This window comes from Archocentrus centrarchus, chromosome 4 (genome assembly GCF_007364275.1).
Source record: "Archocentrus centrarchus isolate MPI-CPG fArcCen1 chromosome 4, fArcCen1, whole genome shotgun sequence".
Taxonomy (NCBI): domain Eukaryota; kingdom Metazoa; phylum Chordata; class Actinopteri; order Cichliformes; family Cichlidae; genus Archocentrus; species Archocentrus centrarchus.
The window spans coordinates 28,749,906-28,769,608 of NC_044349.1; the positions used below are offsets into that span (position 1 = coordinate 28,749,906).

The window sequence follows — 19,703 nt, forward strand, 5'->3', positions numbered from 1 at the left end:
GGAGGCTCCCTTTAGGGGTCGCTGTGGTAACCCCTAAAGGGAGCAGCTGAAAGAAGCTCTGGAGCATATTGACAACTGGTCAAAAAAGTATAAGAGCTCAACTACCACATTGTGTATAGTCAATGAAACCTGTATTTTTTGTCAATATAGATTGGAAATCCAGGAGACTGGCATCATTACATGTTCTCATCCTTGTCTTATTTGCATGCTGCTCTTTACATTCAAGAGCATAAACGGTAACTCAGTTTGGAGTTATTTGGAGGACTGATTTTAACGTCTTTATGCTGCAAAAAATATGCACAGCCTCTGTACTCTTACTGAGGATGATGTGCAGTGCTTCTAACATTGTACAAAACAAAGGTATCATCACGCTGTTAATAACGTACTGGGTTTTGTCCATGTTTTGGGACTGGCCTACACTGGGGATCTGAAGATAATTTTCATCTGAGAGAATTGCTGGTGAAGAGTCCTGTTGTATGTCCTGTTATTTGGGCAAATTAAATCTCCTACTCATATGTTTCAATGTAACATTTTATTTGAATTTTCTGTTTCCATGTTACCAGGCTGTAGAGTACTCTGTGTGTATGTAAAAGTGCTTCAAACCTCTGTCTGCTTATATTATCCTCAGTCCTGAAATGACAAGATATGTGTCATGGTCCTGGGTGTCTGATCCATTGATTTTTTTTACTGAACTTCTGAAGTTTAGTTGTTTCCTTTTAAGATTCCTGGTTTTAGTTTCTTGTTCTTGTTCTTAGTTTTAGTGTTTGGTTTTCTTCTCCCTGTGTTTTTCCCTCAGTGTTCCCTCCTTTTTGTTTGAAGTCCTGTGTCTGTCTCCCCATGTTGTGTCTAGTCTGTGTTCTCTGTGTGCGTTGCCAAGTTTGCGTTTGTTCCCTATCTTCTCACTTCCTGTTTTATTTTGCCACCCCCTGTCCCCTGTGCTTTGTGTTTTGCTTTACTTCCCTGAGTCTCATTTTGTTCACCTGTTCTGCCCCAGCTGTTTCCCTTCTCCCCTCTGTGTATTTATTGTCTCTGTCTTCCTCTTGTCACTTGTTAGATTGTTGGCTGTGTTCTGCTCCTGTGTTTGCTGTGCTCCTAGTTATATCTCCTCATTTAGGTTTAATTCAGTTTGTACATTTACCTTGGTTTGTTTGCTGCTTTGTGTTCAGCCACAATAAAGGCTCACCTTTTTGTTATTTAAGACTGCCTGCTTTTGGGTCCTCATCTCCACACACACACACACACACACACACACATGCCACACGGTCAGCTCCCGCACCGTGACAATATGATTTCCAGATAATTCTGATATTTAAAGTAACTCTGGGCTTCTGTGGAGTGTCTGGTTGATGCAGTTCCTTTGTCAAAAATTAGCATAATAAAGCTAAAATGTCATGTCGGGCGGTGTGACAGGCGGAGATGGACCCAGATGCAGGACTCTGGAAACAGACATAACTTAAAAGTGTTTATTGAGGTGAGCACAAAACAAAATCCTCCTGGGAGCCAATCATAGAACGTAATCCAAAAACAAAACAAGGCTTGACAAAAACACACGGGCACTCCAACATGACATCAACAACAAGCAGAGGAAACACAAGACTTAAAAACACCAGGGAATAACGAGGGAAGTGGAAACAGCAGGGAGCACAGCTGAACACAATAACGCTTATGAGACAAGAGGAAGCAAAACTAAACCTAAAGCACAGGACCAAGACACTACCAAAATAAGACAGGAAGTAACAAACACATAAAACACTGGCCACCAGCCCAGGACCATGACAGTACCCACCCCTCAAGGTCCAGCTCCTGACAGACCCCACAAGAAAACAAAAACCAGACTCGGGCGGGAGGTGGGAGGCGGGAGACCAGGATAGAGGGCACGAGGCAACTAAAACAAGAAGGGCCAAACAAAAACAAGAAAGAAACAAAACGCGGCATCACCAGGCTGGAAAAACAGTCCAAACACAACACAGGTGACGAGGCAAAACAGTTCAAAGGGGTCTGATGGGAAAACCACAGCAGAATACAGACAGTTCAGGGGCCTACCGCAGTGCCAGCGGGGGCGACGTGACCAGACAGAAGGCCAACCGCGCTCCGAGCAGCGGCGGAGAGACAAGACCCACAGGGGACCTGGCGAAAGTCCCTTTCTTGATCCCTGGTGGCTCGGACTGAGTGGGATCCTCAGGCTGGGGCTGCGGTGCAGGGCACACAGCTGTCTCTCTGGACATCTGGGGCTGCTTTGGGGATTGCTTGGGTGAGTGTGGTAGTGATGGCGTGGATGGAGGCAGGGGTGAGAAGACTGATGATAATGTGATTGGGACTCTGATTGAGACTGTGGGGTAGCTGACACGGAAGAAGCTGACTGAGGCTGAAAGCTGTGGGAGTCATCTGCCGTGACCGGTTGGGCTGAGGGGAGAGAGACAGGATAAAATGCTGTGGAAGAGAGCCAGAGATTAATAATAGTTAATGATTAAATGCTGAATGGAGTATAAACAAAGTAAATAAGGTGAATGAAAAGTGCATTATAGGAACCCCCCAGCAGCCTAGGCCTATAGCAGCATAACTAAGGGGTGGTTCAGGGTCACCTGATCCAGCCCTAACTATAAGCTTGATCATAAAGGAAAGATTTAAACCTAATCCTAAACCTAAAATAGAGAGGGTGTCTGTCTCCCGAATCCAAGCTGGGAGTTGGTTCCACAGAAGAGGGCCCTGAAAACTGAAGGCTCTGCCTCCCATTGTACTCTTAAGTGTCCTAGGAACCACAAGTAAGCCAGGAGTCTGAGAGTGAAATGCTCTATTAGGGTGATATGGTACTATAAGGTCTTTGAGATAAGATGGGGCCTGATTATTCAAGACCTTGTGAGGAGAAGTATTTTAAATTCTATTCTCAGGATTTGTTTGTTTGTGTCAAGAATCGTTCATTTTATCTGTCATCTTATAAACTTAGCACAAAAAGTAAGGAAATTTGTGTTTGGATGATTATTTCTTTGTTGCAACAAAGCTTCTTGGCAATAAATCTTATACCACTGGAAAGTCTGTTTATTTCCCCTTAAATGGAACCACTTTATAAGGAAAATGCATTTGTGGGTTGAGCAGCAGAGTTGAGTATGTGGGTTGTGCCCATGAAAAACTTACCAAATCTTCTCTGCTTATTGGCTCTTTTTGCTGTTGTTTATTGGACTGGATGATTGCATTGAACTGAATTGAATTTTATATAGAGCCAAATCACAACAAACACTCACCTCAAGGTGCTTTATATTTTAAGGTGAAAACCTTACAATGATACAGAGTCTGAAGAAACAAGACATATTGGCAATTTAACAAGTTATTCATTTGACAAACAGGGGCCTCAGCAGCATGTGGAAGAACCATAAATGGTCACAACAGCCTGGCACCTCCTCCTCATGCTTGTCACTAGCTTGGTCACACACTGCTGTGGAATGGAATGCATTCTTCAACCAGCATTTGTCGCAATTCAGCCAGTGCAGTTGTGTTGGTCACTGTGGCGCAAAAAGCACGCCCAAGCTGATCCCACAAGTGTTCAATGGGGTTGAGGTCAAGATTGCAGGCAGGCCATTCCATCATCTCCAATCCCAAATTCTGGAGGTAGTTTCTGATAAACTTCGCTCTGTGGGGGAGAGCATTATTATCTTGGAGGATAGAGTTCAGTCCCAGACTGTAGCAATATGGGAGAGTCAGCAACAGAACAAGCTGTTTGACAGATTTGACAAATCCACACAGTCCACATACTCAACTCTGCTGCTCAACCCACAACTGAATTTTCCTTACAAATCTGGCAGCAAGGGAAAATAAAAAGGCTTTCCAACAGTATAAGATTTACTGCCAAGAAGCATTGTTACAACAAAGAAATTATTGACCAAACACAAATTTCCTTACTTTTTGTGCCAAGTTTATCTTAAAATTATATTTCTTTATGAAAAGGAGCACTGTGATTTATTTTAAAATGTTCACATGTTATTAACCAGGCATGGTATTCACACAGAGATATTGTGTAGTTGCTGGTCTTGCAGCAGTCTTCCCTGGAGGCATTGACCTGCGAGCAGTTTTATGTTTGGACTTTGGGTTCAGGATGTCCAGTGGGGGAAAATGGCTATGAAATTGAATCCTCACCTACATGGTTATGGGTTAGAATAAAAGCAGTGTCAGACTGAACATGGTTTGTGGGTGTAACTGATGACTGTATAAGAGATTTGTTATCTGCAGTCACTGGGTGTAATGAACTGACATTTCTATTTGACAGGCAATGTGAAACAACCGGTACCCTGAACTCCCTATATCAAATTTATTGGTCTAGAAATAAGAAAAGAGAAAAGCTGCATGTGACATCCCACCTCACTATAGCCATCTTTATTACAGACTATAAACAGAACTGTGAAGTCTATCAATCTGTGTCAGACCTCCTAGATGCAATAAGCAAAAGAAAGGCATCTAAGTGCACAGGATTAAGTATAGAAATAGGTTTTGTTTTTTTCACAGGTTCCCACAGACTGGCACATTGGCCAACAACAGGGCATTTGGGCTGACCAGAAGGTCATTTTGCGGGCACTTGGGCTGCTGAAGCGCTCATATGATTTGACTTTAGGGCAGAAATAAACAGGGAAGTGTTTTGTTATGGCACAGGCACATCCTGGTTAGCACAAGAACACTTTGGCATTCAGAGAAAAACACTGACACACACACACACACACACACACACACACACACACACACACACACACACACACACACACACACACACACACACACACACACACACACACACACACACACAAAGACAGAAGAAAAACAAAAGCAATGGAACTTAAACATTTTGTGCACACAATGTTTAAGAAAAACAAAAAATTGACATTGAGAGACTTAGTAGGATGGCGGGAGTGTGCTTGGGAGTATAAAAACAAGAGACAATGCTGGCCATGACTTCGAATGATTTTACCTCAAGATGTGCTGGAATCTTGGCCACCATCTGAACCAGAAACCACTCTTGGAAATGTGTTTATAGAAGCATTTGAAGATCTTTTCTGTAAAGCCATGGCTCTGGAACAACTAAGAGAGTATTAAACCTTCAGTGTTTATCAGAGTCAGTCTATGTAGCTTTTTTGTGGAACAGTCACAGTAGTCAAAACTAACAATTACAAGGCAGTAATAAAATAAAAGCTATAGTAGCAGCAGCATGAATTAAGAGGAAAAATAAAGATGGTATTTTTATGCTGTTTCCCTGTGGACACAACATCTAACAAATGATGTTATTTTAAAACATTGCTTTTATTTTTCTTGTGATCACCTCTGTAGACCCCTCATGTTTCCCAGGACAGAACAACTGCTGCTTTTAAAAGACCACAGAATGAAAAAAATATCACTTGTACTACCCCATGGTGTGAACTGTCAACTTTGCCCTTCCTTCTATTTTATATGCATCACATGAACTTGTCGCAATCTTTTCCAAATATAATGCGCTGTTTGTTATAGGCCATAAACCTATCAGCATGATACTAACAGACGGCAGTGAAGGTCTATGAGTCACAATAGAGGAAGTAGCAGGTCTGACACAGCTATATTTTAATATTGTACGAGGAGGCGCAGCTGTCATTTATGTATCACTTTGTAGACATTAAAAAACTGTTTCCCAGTGAGAGAGAGAGGATTGCTTTTTGCCAGACTTCAGACATATATATGATTGAGATATGACTGGCTGTTCCAGCCTTGATAAAAAAGACAGCTTTATGTTGTCCAGATTATTTACTCCACCAGGGTTGGTATGATATTTTACTCCAAAAAATGTGAGAAGCAGCTTCGGCAGTGCAGCTGCAGTATTCCTTGCAGGTCTCATTGGCTTAAACCAGTAATGACACAGCCAAGGAACTGTACAACCTAGGTTCAGAAATGCACTGTGTGTATCCACCACAGTAGGTATTTACACTCAGAAAGGACCGGAGGTTAGGTTTGCAGGATCAGTTTATATCCAGAACAACAAAACACCGACAACCGTAAATGTTAAACTGCTGGCTTATTCATGGTAGTGGACGTACATAAGTGTAAATATTTCTCAGTGTAAGATTTGTTCATATAAATCCCCCAAAATACAAAGAACAAAAATAAATAAATAAACAAGTGGCGCCAGGCACAACAAACCCCGCCCACAGCAGACGTTTAGGCTGATTTGAACATTGTCCATTAAATCACCGGTCTTATTGCCCATGCCCATAATTTTCCTTTGACCTTTACCTTGAGGTAAAGATTGCCAAGATAGTAGATGCATCTGTGGTGTGAATTTGAATATCCTAGGTGACATTGTTCATTAGCTATCGTGTTCACAAGATTTTCAGAAAACTTGACCTCTGACCTCTGACCTTGACCCAGTTATGATAAAAGTTTAATCAGGCGATCTAGGGCTCACTGGCCATCTTTTGTGCAAATTTGGTATGAATCAGACTGGTAGTTTTGCTGTAATATTATTAACAGACAGACAGACAAACGTATCAAAAACAATACCAGTTCCTCCCTCTGGGGACAGGGTAATAAATAAAATTCATAATTCCCCCAAAGGCTCTGAATTGGATAAGCAAAAGAAAATGGATGGATGGATGGATGGATGGATGGATGGATGGATGGATGGATGGATGGATGGATGGATGGAAATCTCCCTCTTATCTGTTTGAACCTTCTATTCTATGATCTCATTTCATCTTAATTTAAGATTATTTAAGGTTTAAGATTTTAGTTCTGCCCCTCTCAGTTGTTTAACCAGTAGCTTAAGCGGCAGGTTTGGAATTGTCATTAACACCAAGTGAATATGAAAAATAAGCCTCAAACAGATTAACTGTCAGTTTATAAACACCCCAGTCTTTTCATCATTTTAACTCCAGTGGGGTCCTGTAGTAGTGGGGTGTGGTCTTTGCTTATCAGCAGGTGGGACAGGGTAATTTAGGGAGCAGTGTCAGGTATGGCTGATTGGCACAGCTGCTGTGTATTTACTTACCAGCTTCCCACTTTTTGGGTAGTAGTGAGCTGGGATCTAGCTCCTTCACAGACAGGTAGCACTATCAGACACAACCACGGCAGATTAGGTGTTTCTTTCCCAGCCTAGTATAAATTTGACTTGTGTGCAGTGAAATGTCTAGAAACACATACTGTATCTGCACATTAATATGCAGAAGCCATTGGAAAGCATTTTGGTGCTGAATGTTTTCTGGTTCTGTTTCCAGTCCAGGCTAAATCAACCAGACACATTTGAGCACCCTTTGATTCCATGAGGATAAACAGTTCTTGCAGAGAACAAATGATGAATTCCATCTGGTGATTCTATTGGCTATTTTTTGATGATGATATGGCTTTTAATTTTAGCTTTGTTAAATGTATCCCAGATGTCATAGGGGGACATGACAGCTGGGATAGGCTCCAGCCCTCCCCGCGACCCTGAACAGGATAAGCAGAAGAGGATGGATGGATGGATGCATTCATGAACAATGATGGAAATGGAAATGGGAATTTTGGCTGTGATATCCACTCCCTTACACTAGAAGCCTTCAAAGTAGGTTCTTGCTTTCAAAGAGCACGGACCCAGAGTAGACCTTCCCAGATTGTGCTGATGCCCAGGGGTAGTGAAATCATCTGCTACAAGAACATAACATTTACAAAATAAACATAATGTTCTATTAAATAAGACTTGAAGCATAAAGTCATGAGGAAAGTGTTTACTGAGATTAGTTAGCAGGTCAATACTTGGCCATTTTCCTAGACTTCCCTTCAAGCCATTAGAAAGAATGCAGGTGTAAAGCACTTCCACAATGATTTCACTTTGTAGGGTTGGAAACTATTTCTTGGAAACCTTTATATAGTCTGTGGCAGACTATACATACCCAGAATTGTAACTGGCTAATTGGTTGTACTGAACCAAGAAAATTTAATACTTATTAGAATATACATAAACAGTTTTGGAGGGATGCACATAATGTTTCACCTCTTCAAGATATCAAAATGAAAATTAGACGATTACTTGAATATTGCGAATTCATCAACAGAATATTCTCTACTTTATACATCACTGAAATACACTTCATAATTTGGCTTTATTAGAGATCATAATCATTATTTTATTAGATCACGAAGGCCTCATCATATCGTTCCACTAAATCAGTCGGTGAACCACGTGTTCAGCAGGGACCTTTGAAGTGATAGAAGCTTCTGCATGATAACACAGAGGAATTTGTTCTGATTTTTACATTAGGAAAACAGGATGAATTTGGAAGGGGAGATAATTGGCCTGTGGAACTTGGGGGGCTTAAGGGCTGCTCAGCTGGTTGTGAAGATCCTTGCTTCCAGCAAGTTGGCACATCTGCACATCCAGAGCAACAGCCAGGGGATGAACTAGAAAGTAATTTCCTTCTTTTGTCCGTCTGTCCATCTTGATTTTCATTATGTGTGTGTGCATGTGTATGTGAGTGTGCGTGTGCACATGTGTTTTGGGGTAGACTGGTTGATTTGTTAATTTGTGTAATATTTGCATACTTTCTATACTTAAGATTTTTCAATATCTGCGTGTGCGTGATGTTTCGATTTCTTCAAATTTCAAAGTTTTATCACCACAGTAATTATCCACAGAGGTTTCCCTTTAATGCTATTTATCTGTGACTAACAACTGCAAGCTATAACAGGAAACGTTCACAGTTGATTTTGATAAAAGTTTGTTCTTGTTTGCTCTGGGGTGTGGTTTTTTTTTTTTTTTTCAGATTTTGTTGCAAATAAATTAAGTAACACTTTGGATATGGCTGTACAGACTCACAGATTTAGCATGTACAATACTTTACTGAGGTGCTTACATGTAAGTAGAAAGAAGAAGTCAATGCATGGAATACGTATGAGGGCACCAATAAATGGGCAAAATGTGAATTAGTGAATACTGGCATATGGGATCCTAAATATCACATTATAGTTTGCATGTAAATATCATGTCACATTTAACCTCTGATTTTGCTTTCACATTTTGTTTCTGCCTTTCTTTCAAGTTGGCCCCAAAATATGTTATAACTTTAAAGAAAGTATTGTCAAGAGAAAGAGAATGAGCTGCTTAGTTAGTTAGAAATATACTGTAGTATAATATAAGCTCAAGTTGTTTGTGTCCAGTTATTTACAAATAATAATAATTATAAAACACTGAAATTAATTTTACTAAACAATGAAACACATGTACTATACACATGTACTATATCCATATAATGAAAAAATAATAAAAAAATCAAAAACAATATAAAAAGCCACAGTTGTGAGTACATTCAGACACTCATTTTCCATTCATTCATCATCCGACCCCTCCACCCCCACCCCACCCCAAATTCTGCTTCAAGCATTGAAAAAATATGTTAAATCAAAATTTAATGATTTTGAGAGATAAATAAAGAGATAAATACAATTTTATATATTAACCCCTGATGACCAGTCAAGAAAAAACCATCATAACATTCATGGAGTTTTCCACTCTACGAGAACAATTACGATCGCTCAGTAAATACAGTTCTGTTCCCAAATTAGAGATCATCACATGGGCAATAAAACATGGAATGCAAAGACACTGTAGCGTGCCTCGAAACACTTGATTCAGCAGCTGTAACAGAGAACAAGCTGCTCATCAGTAATGATCCTGCTGCTCTCACAGAGGTAAAGTGTGCGCTGTGATTACTAAATGATGCTGTGCGCTCTGTTCACACTGAAGTTGTTTGATTGCAGTAATAACATTGTAAACACAAAAATATTTGGGAAAATAAAGACAAAGATAGCCTCCTTATATTATTTTGCATGTGTTGTCATTCAAATGATGTTTTTTTTTTCTGTGTTTTACTATTTGAATGTGTTTTATAAGGTTTAGTATATTAAGGGCCTCCGTATTTAACAAACGTTCATGGGAACAGCCGTTTCCTGACAGGATGTGAGAGATATATCATGAGTAAATACGGAAATTTTTCTTTATCGCAGCTGTTTTTGTTTTATCGTTAACTTCATATTCTGAGGGATAGGATTCAATTAATGAAAGTTAAGCGAGAGGAGCGAGAGAGCATTTTTTTTTATTAAGTACTCTTTGGCAGGGTTTTCTTTTTTGTAAAACAAAAGTAAACTAAACAAACAAAAACCTCAGATAAATACACTCAGAGAATAATTCTGAGTCTTGTCTGTGCTGAATCAATGAAACTGCAGCCGTTGCTCTGCAAGATTAAAGCCACCTCCAATAAGATGAATTAAACAAAAAAAAAAACAGCCAACAGCACACATGGGAAATATGTGCGCTGTTAGTTCGCCTCACGATTGTGTTTGGGAGACGGATACACTTTGATGACTTGCATGAGTTTATTTCTGTCAGTCTGGCATATGAAAAAAGATGTTTAACCCAATATAAGCCTGAGGCTTCTAGAGAGTACCAACACAACCCACTGTCACCAATCACATGAATGTAAGGGTGTCATCCCCAGGCCAAGGCCACAAGTCAATAAGCACATGACTACTACATTGGTTTGGTATCAAGCATGTGAATATTTCCACAAAGACAAGCAGACTCAGAGGAAGGATACGCATTGAAGATACTATGAGACACAAAAACAGTTTTATGCAAAAACAACAGCTGAAAACTACCCACAATTGCTTTGAGTAAACATTGTTGTATCCAGGTCATATCTCCCCAGCGGAAACAAGACAGACAGTGTTCCAATTCAAACACTATAAAACTGAGCCGAGGAGGGGGTATGGTTAAAAAAAAAAAAAATACAAAAACAATCTTCCCTTTGTCCAGAATTCCAAGATGCTTGTGAGTGCTTTGAGAGAAGATACAGAGGCTGGATATGATGCAGATGCCATGGGCCTTCTTGTGTTCTAAAAGTCTGAAAGAGCCCAGTAGCCACAGTCGAACAAAAGTGAAGAGTTGGCCATTACAACCTTGGGTTTAAAGTCCTCCATTTCCCTAACTATCCAGCCAGTTTCACGATAGTGCTGGAGCCCATCACCAATCAATCTATGCATATCTTTGAGGAGCACCTGTTGAAAACACATGCATGCAAAGGAGGAAAATGCAAACACCCCACGGATAGGACCTCTCCCTGACCTTGACTTCTTTGAGTGCTCAAGTAGAGTAGAATAGTGTTAGTTAGAACAAGTGTCAGTTATTTAGATATACAACATAAAATAACAATTTCATTTGAAAACCCCAGAAAGATCAAGTAAATAAATGTTTAAATTGACAAAACAAAAGTCCGCATGAGAACAGATTCTGTTTATATTTTAAACTTTATTGAACTCAGCATAAGAGATTATAATAGATAGGCGACTATTAACCAAAAAAAATATTAATATATTTGTTAAAACTGACTGTCTGGTACTAAGAAGTCAAGGAGCAAATGAAAGTTGGTTTGGTAAGAATACATATAAAAGAAAATCATAAGAATGCATTTTGGACTCATGTACTGTGCAGCCTGCAGCTGTCTCATATGATTACTGAAAGCAAACTCTCCACACAGTCATGAGTTTGCATGATTTCTTGGCTTGCAGCAAGTTCTCAACAACAGGGGTTATGCCATTACAGCTATAAATTTGAGACTGAGATCAGTGAGGGTTTTTGGGGGGCTTTTGCAGCATATAGCCTACTGTATGTGTGCGGGTCTTTTAGATGGTTAGGTTAAAGGTGCTGTTTGTCTATGCAGTATGGCTGCTCTTTATTTTCCTCTCCTATTGTGCATAATAAATCAATCACGGTATCCCTTACGGTGATGGTGTTTTAATCTGGCCATGATTTTCTGCTGTTAAACAAAAAGCCTGGGAAGCACACGCAGGGCAGGCCCCTCTGTCAAAAAGCTTGAAATGAGACACCGGCCTTGAGGATGCACAGTGGCCAAAAGACAAATACGTCTCACAGCAGATCTGTCGAAACCCTGAACTGCTCCTGGACCTGGTCTCCCTGAGGAGCACAGGATGGAGACCGCACAGACGGCAACAAGGCGTCGAGTTTCATGAAGGAGACTGATGTTACATATCAAACAAACCAAAGAGATTGCTAATCTAATTGTCTCACACTCACTCGCGCAGCCAAATATATCAAAATCAGATTCTCTCTCACTCTCGCAAAGTAAAACATTATACAATTAAATTTCCCTCAATCTCTTTCATGACTTATGATCTGGTAAGGTCTCGCTGAGTCGTTCCATATTGTTAAAAGAATCTTTATTTGTCATTCTAAATCCAATCAAGTGTCAGTTTGGTTCTCCAAGCATTTGTTCGATCTACAGTGTTATTGGGTTGTGCTTTGTTTATGACGTGTTATTCACCATTCCACTAGCAACTAAAAGAAATGATTTGTGGAAAAGTAGGGTAAACCAGTATCCTTAGAGTTGCCCAACAGCTGTGTGTTTTTTACTTTTGTTTGTCTATGCTAAAAGGCGTGTAAAAGTGTACCCCCTTTGACACTTCACTGTTGCAGGACGCTTTTCTGAGTAGCTCTGAAGAATGAAGCAAATAGTGGGAAATTTGTCAGCAGCATGCAAAATCACCTAATAAATAAGCGAGTGGTGACACTGTCAACACTGTGTGTCTTTGTCTTGTCTCTCCTCTTGGTGAGCGAGTTATCTTTTCACATAAGCACATTTGTTAGTTGGATTTGCCTAACATTAACTTCAAGTGTGTGTGTGCAGCTGCAATACTCTATGCTGTTAAAACTCACACAGTCACACAGCGAGGGTTTGCCTCCCTTTAGAAAACAAAAAGCACATATAAATCAGATAATTTACTACATTTCATGGTAAAGTCTTGTTTAAAAGTTCAAACTAAGCACAGATTGGGACATAAGACAAAGACACGACACTCAGTGAATCCTGAAGACAAATTTTTAGGAGAATTCTGTGGGGTTCGTCCACAAAGAGCCAACCAATGGCCCAGCTGGGAAATGGTTCAACTAATGTAGTTGCTGCACATTAGAATTTCATGATATTTTCAGCTGAGTGTTGGTCTGCATATACACTCACTGGCCACTTTATTTGGTATAACTGTTCAATTGCTCATTAACACAAATGTGTAATCAGCCAATCACATGGCAGCAACACAGTGCATTTAGGCTTGTAGACATGGCTAAGAGGACCTGCTGGAGTTGCTGCATCAGAACTGGGAGGAGAGGTGATTTAAGTGACTTTGTGGCATGGTTGACAGGCTGGGCTGACTGTTTCAGAAGCTGCTGATCTACTGGGATTTTCCTGCACAACCATCTTTAGGTTTTACAGTGAATGATCAGGAAAAAGAGAAAACATCCACTGAGCTCCATCCATCCATCCATCTTAGGCTGCTGCCCTCGTGAAAGGTGGACAGGTCACGAGGGCAGCAGCCTAAGCAGAGAAACCTAAATCCCCTCTCCCCAGCTATGTCCTCAAAGTCATTTGGGGAGACACCGAGGCATTCCTAGATCAGCCGAGAGATATAATCTCTCCGATGTGTCCTGGGTCTGCCCCTGGGCATCCTCCCAGCAGGACATGCCCGAAACACTGAGCCCAAGAGGCAAACCACCTCAACTGGGTCCTTTTGGAAAAAGCTATGTTTACCAAAAATACCTGTTTATCTGTGGACAGGGCATTATATACCATCTTTTCTAATGTATGGCAGAGTCAGGCCGTTCACTGATTGGGTGGCCGACCACTTTTTCAAGAAGAATACATGTCAACAACTATGGGATGGACATATTTTGCACAGAGGAGAAATACCATTCAGTATCTTGATCCTTTAAATTTGCACCACCATCTTGAGATTTGTGTTTATAGGGAAGCACCTCAACTACTAATTCTAGAACATGTGCTTCAAATAGTAGCAGCAAAGTCTGGTAGCTCTGATCTTTAGTCATACTTTTTTTTGTTGCATTTTTATTCTTGTTTTTTTTTTGTCAAGTACTGATGGATACTTCTGTGGAGAGAAGAGTTTACTCAAGAGAAGAGCTGTTTTCATTGAAATGGACTGTTAGTGCACTCATGTGTTTTACTGAAGCATGGTTGAATCAAAACATGCCAGACTCTAATGTGGATCTACCTGGTTTCACTCTCATACAGTCAGACAAAGATGCTAAAGCTAGTGGCAAGAAAAAGGTTTTTTTCTTGCCACTAGGTTATTTGTGGGCCGGAGGTGGTGTAATCCTGAATGTGTTGATGTCGGGGAGAGAATGCTGTGTCCTGATTTTGAATTATTGGCAGCACGTGTGCGACCATATTATGTACCAAGAGAATTCAGTCATATCATAACAGTACTTGTGTGCGTTCCACCCAAGGCAACAACCGAAGATCCATGTGAAGTTTTCCATTAAACTGTTGCTACGATACAGACTAAACATCCAGAGGCACTCTTCATAATTTCAAGACAGTTCAATCATGTTTCTCCCTCCTCCCACCTGACTGGATTCACACAATTTGTTGACTGTCCTACCAGAGCAAATAAAACCCCTGGTCTGCTGTTCGCCAATGTCGGAGCAGCTTACAGAGGTACTGTCTTACCGCCACTTGGAGGGAAACCAGTTACCACCAATAAAAAGCTACCACCACAGAAGCCATCCTGAACAACTCCGACAACCCATTTTATAAAATCTTTATTGAAAAAAAGCATCAGTACTGGAAGACTCCTCTCACTCTGTTGTAAAACGGAGAGATACAGAAAAATCATTTGCACCCTCGGCCATCAGGCTTTTTAATTCTCATATAAGTAGCAGATGAGCTATGTGAGACATTTCCCTCTGGGATCAATGAAGTTATTCTTATTCTTATTATTCTTACTTTTAGATAGCCTGGCATGACTTTTGCTACACACACACACACACACACACACACACACACACACACACACACACACACACACACACACACACACACACACACACACACACACACACACACACACACACACAAATAACTGTGGTAAGCTTTTTAAAATTCTAAAGTTTCAATTCGTCCAGTACTTTTCTTTGTAAATAAATACCATCCCTATTCAGTAAAAGTGACTTTTTAGGACATGTTTTTTATACTTAAATACTTTTTAAATATGCACTGGATATTGTGAAATAGTGTAATGTAATAGTCATATGATTATTGATTTGTGGCTTTGGCCTGGCGACGACTCTCCTGTGGTTGCAAAAACAAGATTTTAAAACAGTTTATGCAAGATGGTCTTACTTGATTGATCACCTTAGTTAACATTTTCCCACGTCAAGTTTTCTTTAATGCAGCTCGAGGTCCTCCCTGTAAATTATCTCATATAAAATACAGATGATAAAACATGCTTTAGAACTACACTGTGTGTAACAAATCTTAACACACTGGGCATGGAGTGTCCTCGGTTTCTTTCAGTTTCAGCATTTGGTTGTGGTTTTAAGGTGAGTATAATTAGCATTGTGAATTTACAATATGATGTATTTAGTTCAGTGTAACACAAGTCACAATAAGATACTCTGCACACTAAGTGGTTTAGGAAATTAGAGCAAGATTGCAGCTAGAATTCCCATCAGTCTCAGCTCTCCTGCTATCTAGAAAATCTGAAGTTCTGTGCTTGCACGCTAAAATTCAACTTATATCTGAATATATCTTACTTCATGGTTTTTTTTTGTAACAATCCTAAGTTTAACAAATAAAACTACTAAGGCCCAGTTAACTGGGTTATATGAACTTAATGAAAAAGTGTTGCTTGCTTGGATTAGTCTTGTTTCCACTATGCAATTCTGCCATTGGAGTACATAATCTCCTATTGGTTAGAGATGCATTTTTTTTTTCTTTTTACTCAAACGGGCCTTTGAATTCATGAATGCAAACACTGGCATCAATTTTGATTAGATAAATTTCGCTCAAATAAATTTTCATACACGCAGCCATTCCTTCGTTATTTCGTTGCAGAATATTCACCACAATGTTTTGCATGCATGGCTCAGGTCACGCAAAATTCTCTGAATGGAGCATTTGTTATCATCTGTGGGGGTGGGTAGTATCTTTCCACCACTCCATCAAAGTGCCCAATGCAAATAAAAAATAAAACTTTGAGAGTATTATCTTGAATTTCTTAGAAATAATGTGGGCTTTGTTTACAAGTACCTGCTGACAAAGTAAAACTCAGGTTTTTCTTTGACAGACTCTCAAAGTAAAATGTTATTTTCATTTTTTTTTACATCTTTTGGTGCAAATGCAAATTAAAAAAAAAAAAAGAAAAACGTTGAATGTAATCGTGGTTCATTTTCAAGACAGTGGGCATATAGAGTGTTTTTATACGCAGACATGTTTACCAGAGCACAGTTTTACTGAGTATCAAAACAAGACTCTTCAGAATAAACCCTTTTGCAGCTGTGGTTTTGAGCAGATATTGACCCTATTGTGTACAAGTACAGGTCTGCCTTCAGGGTTCAACAGTTTGAGCAAACAGACGACACAAAATAAAACCGGAAAAACAAGCCCCAAGTAAGTAAGTCAAGCAAAAATGTATTTATTTATTTGTTTATTTATTTTGCTGTTAGCAAAAAGTTACTCTTGATGGTGTGTAAATGTACAGATATTGTTAAAGACATAAAAATATTTGAACCAGTGGTTTAAAAAAAATTCCCAAATGACAAATAGTTGGGAATTCAAGATTGTGTAATTTATACTTAATTTGTTGCTTTATGGCAGAAAACAACTTTAGCTTCCAGCGCTGGAAAAGTTAGACTCATGGATCTATTTCTAATGGTCTGCAGGTGCACTTGGCTGTGGAGTGATTCCCGCACAGCTGCACCTTCCTCACACTGCACAACACTTCATCTTCACAGCTCCTAGAGTTAAATGTAAGGAGGACAAAAGTGGACTTTAGAAATCTACCCATGGCTGCATGCTTGGGTTTATACCTCTGCATTATGTCGCCATCTTTATTTGACCTTTTCTGCCCTCCTGAAGGCAGACATTATCTTGATACTACCTCCCTCTTGTGGAGATGTGAGGCAATGACAGTTAATATTCACTTTTAGTTTCTTCACATGCATTTTTGTTTGTTTGTTTGTTTTTTTAATCTTTTAACACAGCTAACAGACAACAAAGCACAGGCAAAGATAAACCAGAACAGCATCATGTATGACCTTAAACTTCATGCTATTTATGCCCATCCATCCCATGAGGAGATTTTTGCCCCCCCCTCGTGGCAGTCTCTCAGATTGCAGTGTTAATACAGCTCACACTATTTACTTCATATGCTTAGTGATATTTTGTACCAGTGTACATGTTTTTTAGTTAACTTCTTAGTACTATTTTAGTACCATTTTTGGCACATAAAATATGAGTAATTTAGAGTGATATAACTGAGTACATTTGCTTACATACTACACTGAAATACAATTTTGGAATGCTTGTACTTGACACAAGTATTTCCACTTTATGCTACTTTGTAGTTCAACGCCATCCAGTTATTTCACATTAATTGATATCTAAAGTTACCTTTAAAGCGTAGTGTAAGTGTATTTCCATGCATACTTTAATACTTTTGCTTTTAAATATTTGTGTACAGTGTTTCAAGAACAGGATCTGGGTATTTCTTCCATTATTGGTCTTTGGTGTGTATTTGTGTGTATGGTGTTGCTCATTTAAGCAGTTTTTTGCATTTTTGTTTCTTATTTGATTTATATTGTTTCATACATTTAGAGTGTTACCCACAGTGTTTTTAATCACTTTATTTATCTCTATTCCATATTGAAAAACACCTCAGAAATAATTTTCTCTTACTATTGTTATTTCTGTTTGGGCGTGAAATGCTTAAAAAAATCAAACGGAGCAAAAAAAACTTCATTTTTCTACATTATAAATCATTTATTGAAATATAAATCATCTGAATGTACATGATGTAAAATAACGAAGCACAGTATTGAATCATTATACTGGGTGTGATTACCTTTACTTACAGATACGGTACTGTCAACAACACATCTCTCACCTGCAGCACAAACATTCACATCCATACAGCCACCTAAGACCAAAGCTAGACGAGAGCTAATTTGCGAGCAACATTAAAAAAATAAAAGAGGAAAGTGCAACAACTGTATGTAGTTTATGTCACAGTCAAAAAGAAGGAGGCAGTGGCACAGCTGGTTCAGCAGCAGGAAGATACTGAGGATTATAAAGGATCTACAGATAATTGATGTATGACATCATAGAAACATGAATCTCTAGTTTATCTACTTTTTTCGTATAACTAGAACCTGCTAACCGACATCAGGACAACAGATAAAATATGAAGCTAGAGGATGCAACCTTCTGGTAGAGCACTGCTAGACTTTTTACTGACCATACTGCCATGTTTACTGACATGCTGAATGCCTTTTGCTCCCTATTATTTTATGATTCTCAAATTTGTAGTTTTTTAATCGACTAAAAGTGGAAAAAATAATATGTTCGTCTGTCTACTGTGATGTTTTAATGTGTTTCTCACTGAAGAAGGGAGAATTATTTCCTTTTTTCATAATGGATTTGACAGAATCATTGTCTTCACCACGGTGAATGAGGGTTGACAAGCTTAATATGTCTTTATAAAATATTTGAGTGCTATCCCAATAATTCTCTCTTATATAACAACTCTGAAGCTATTTACATTACAATCACACTTCATTAGATAAAGCCTATATGGCAGATATGACTGAGGACTTTATCTGAGAACAAGTTTCTGCTTTTTAATTTCTGCAAAAAGGGGGGTAGGGGATCCGGGGGGGGGGCACAACGCAAAGAAGCAACTCAGAAGCTCGTTTCTTCGAACCATACAAACAGCTGTGGTCAAAATCTACTCAGTATTCACAAACAAAACAGGTTTATATATTTATAAAGTAAAAAAATAAATTTGAATTAATGTATGCACTTAACCACTGAATACATTAAATGGTTACAAACAAAAAACGCACATAGTCCAAATTTTGTGCTTTAAAATCCAAGTATTGCGACTGATTGCGCCAGCATCAGGTGCTTCTCTTGCAGCAGGCGAGCATGTGTTTACCTGCCAATGCTGTTGCTAGTATTGGAATTTAGTTTGAATAGTGCACTCTAGTGGTTTAACAGATACCATATGAATGACGTCCCGCGGTGTTCAATTAGAGTTGCTGACCAACAGGTTTAATTTGTCCCTTGTTGCTTATATTTCTGTTAAAAGAATGCCCGATAGAATAAAGCTCTGCAAATTAGAAAGACAAACTTGGTTTATCTAGATGTCTCCAACACACAGGCTCTGTGGGGGGGGGGGGTTCAGTCCTTTCTTTAAGTCATGTTCTGCTCACCCTCTTCTGCAGCCCAGACGAGGGGCACTGTCCGAGGAGGTTAGTGATGGGTGTACTATAAGCCAGCACAGACTCATCCAGATGTTCAAGTGGTTTTCTTCTGTCCTCTCTCTGATGGGGCGATTGAAAGGAGGGATGGCGGGGGCTAGAGGGTTGACAGAAAAGTCTTTGGTTGATTTACAGGTCTTTCTCTAGATTCCCGTGTTCTCACACCCCTTTTCGTTTCTGCCCGTGCTATACAGGCTGGGCAATTGTCACAGAAAGCTGTCTTCCACCAGGTCACTACAGTCCAGACACATCTCGTCCAGCAGCGTGATGTCCTCCAGGGTCTCACCCTCACGCTTAGCAAAGGTGGAGCTGCTGGAGCCTGTCTCAATGGCACTCTCTTCGGATGTTTGAGAGCTGCAGGGGACATAATTAAAAAAGT

The 19,703-nt window shown here is 39.5% G+C and overlaps 1 protein-coding gene across 2 annotated transcripts in view; it reads right to left on the minus strand.

The window, feature by feature from the left end:
* Nucleotides 1-17,800: 17,800 nt before the first annotated feature.
* Nucleotides 17,801-19,703, minus strand: part of pdgfra (platelet-derived growth factor receptor, alpha polypeptide) — a 40,256-nt gene continuing 38,353 nt past the window's right edge. For both annotated transcript variants that reach the window (XM_030727111.1, XM_030727109.1), the window contains exon 29: nucleotides 17,801-19,678. In XM_030727111.1, coding sequence (XP_030582971.1) covers nucleotides 19,531-19,678 — 148 coding nt within the window. In that variant the 3' untranslated portion in view covers nucleotides 17,801-19,530. The remainder of the gene's footprint in view (nucleotides 19,679-19,703) is intronic.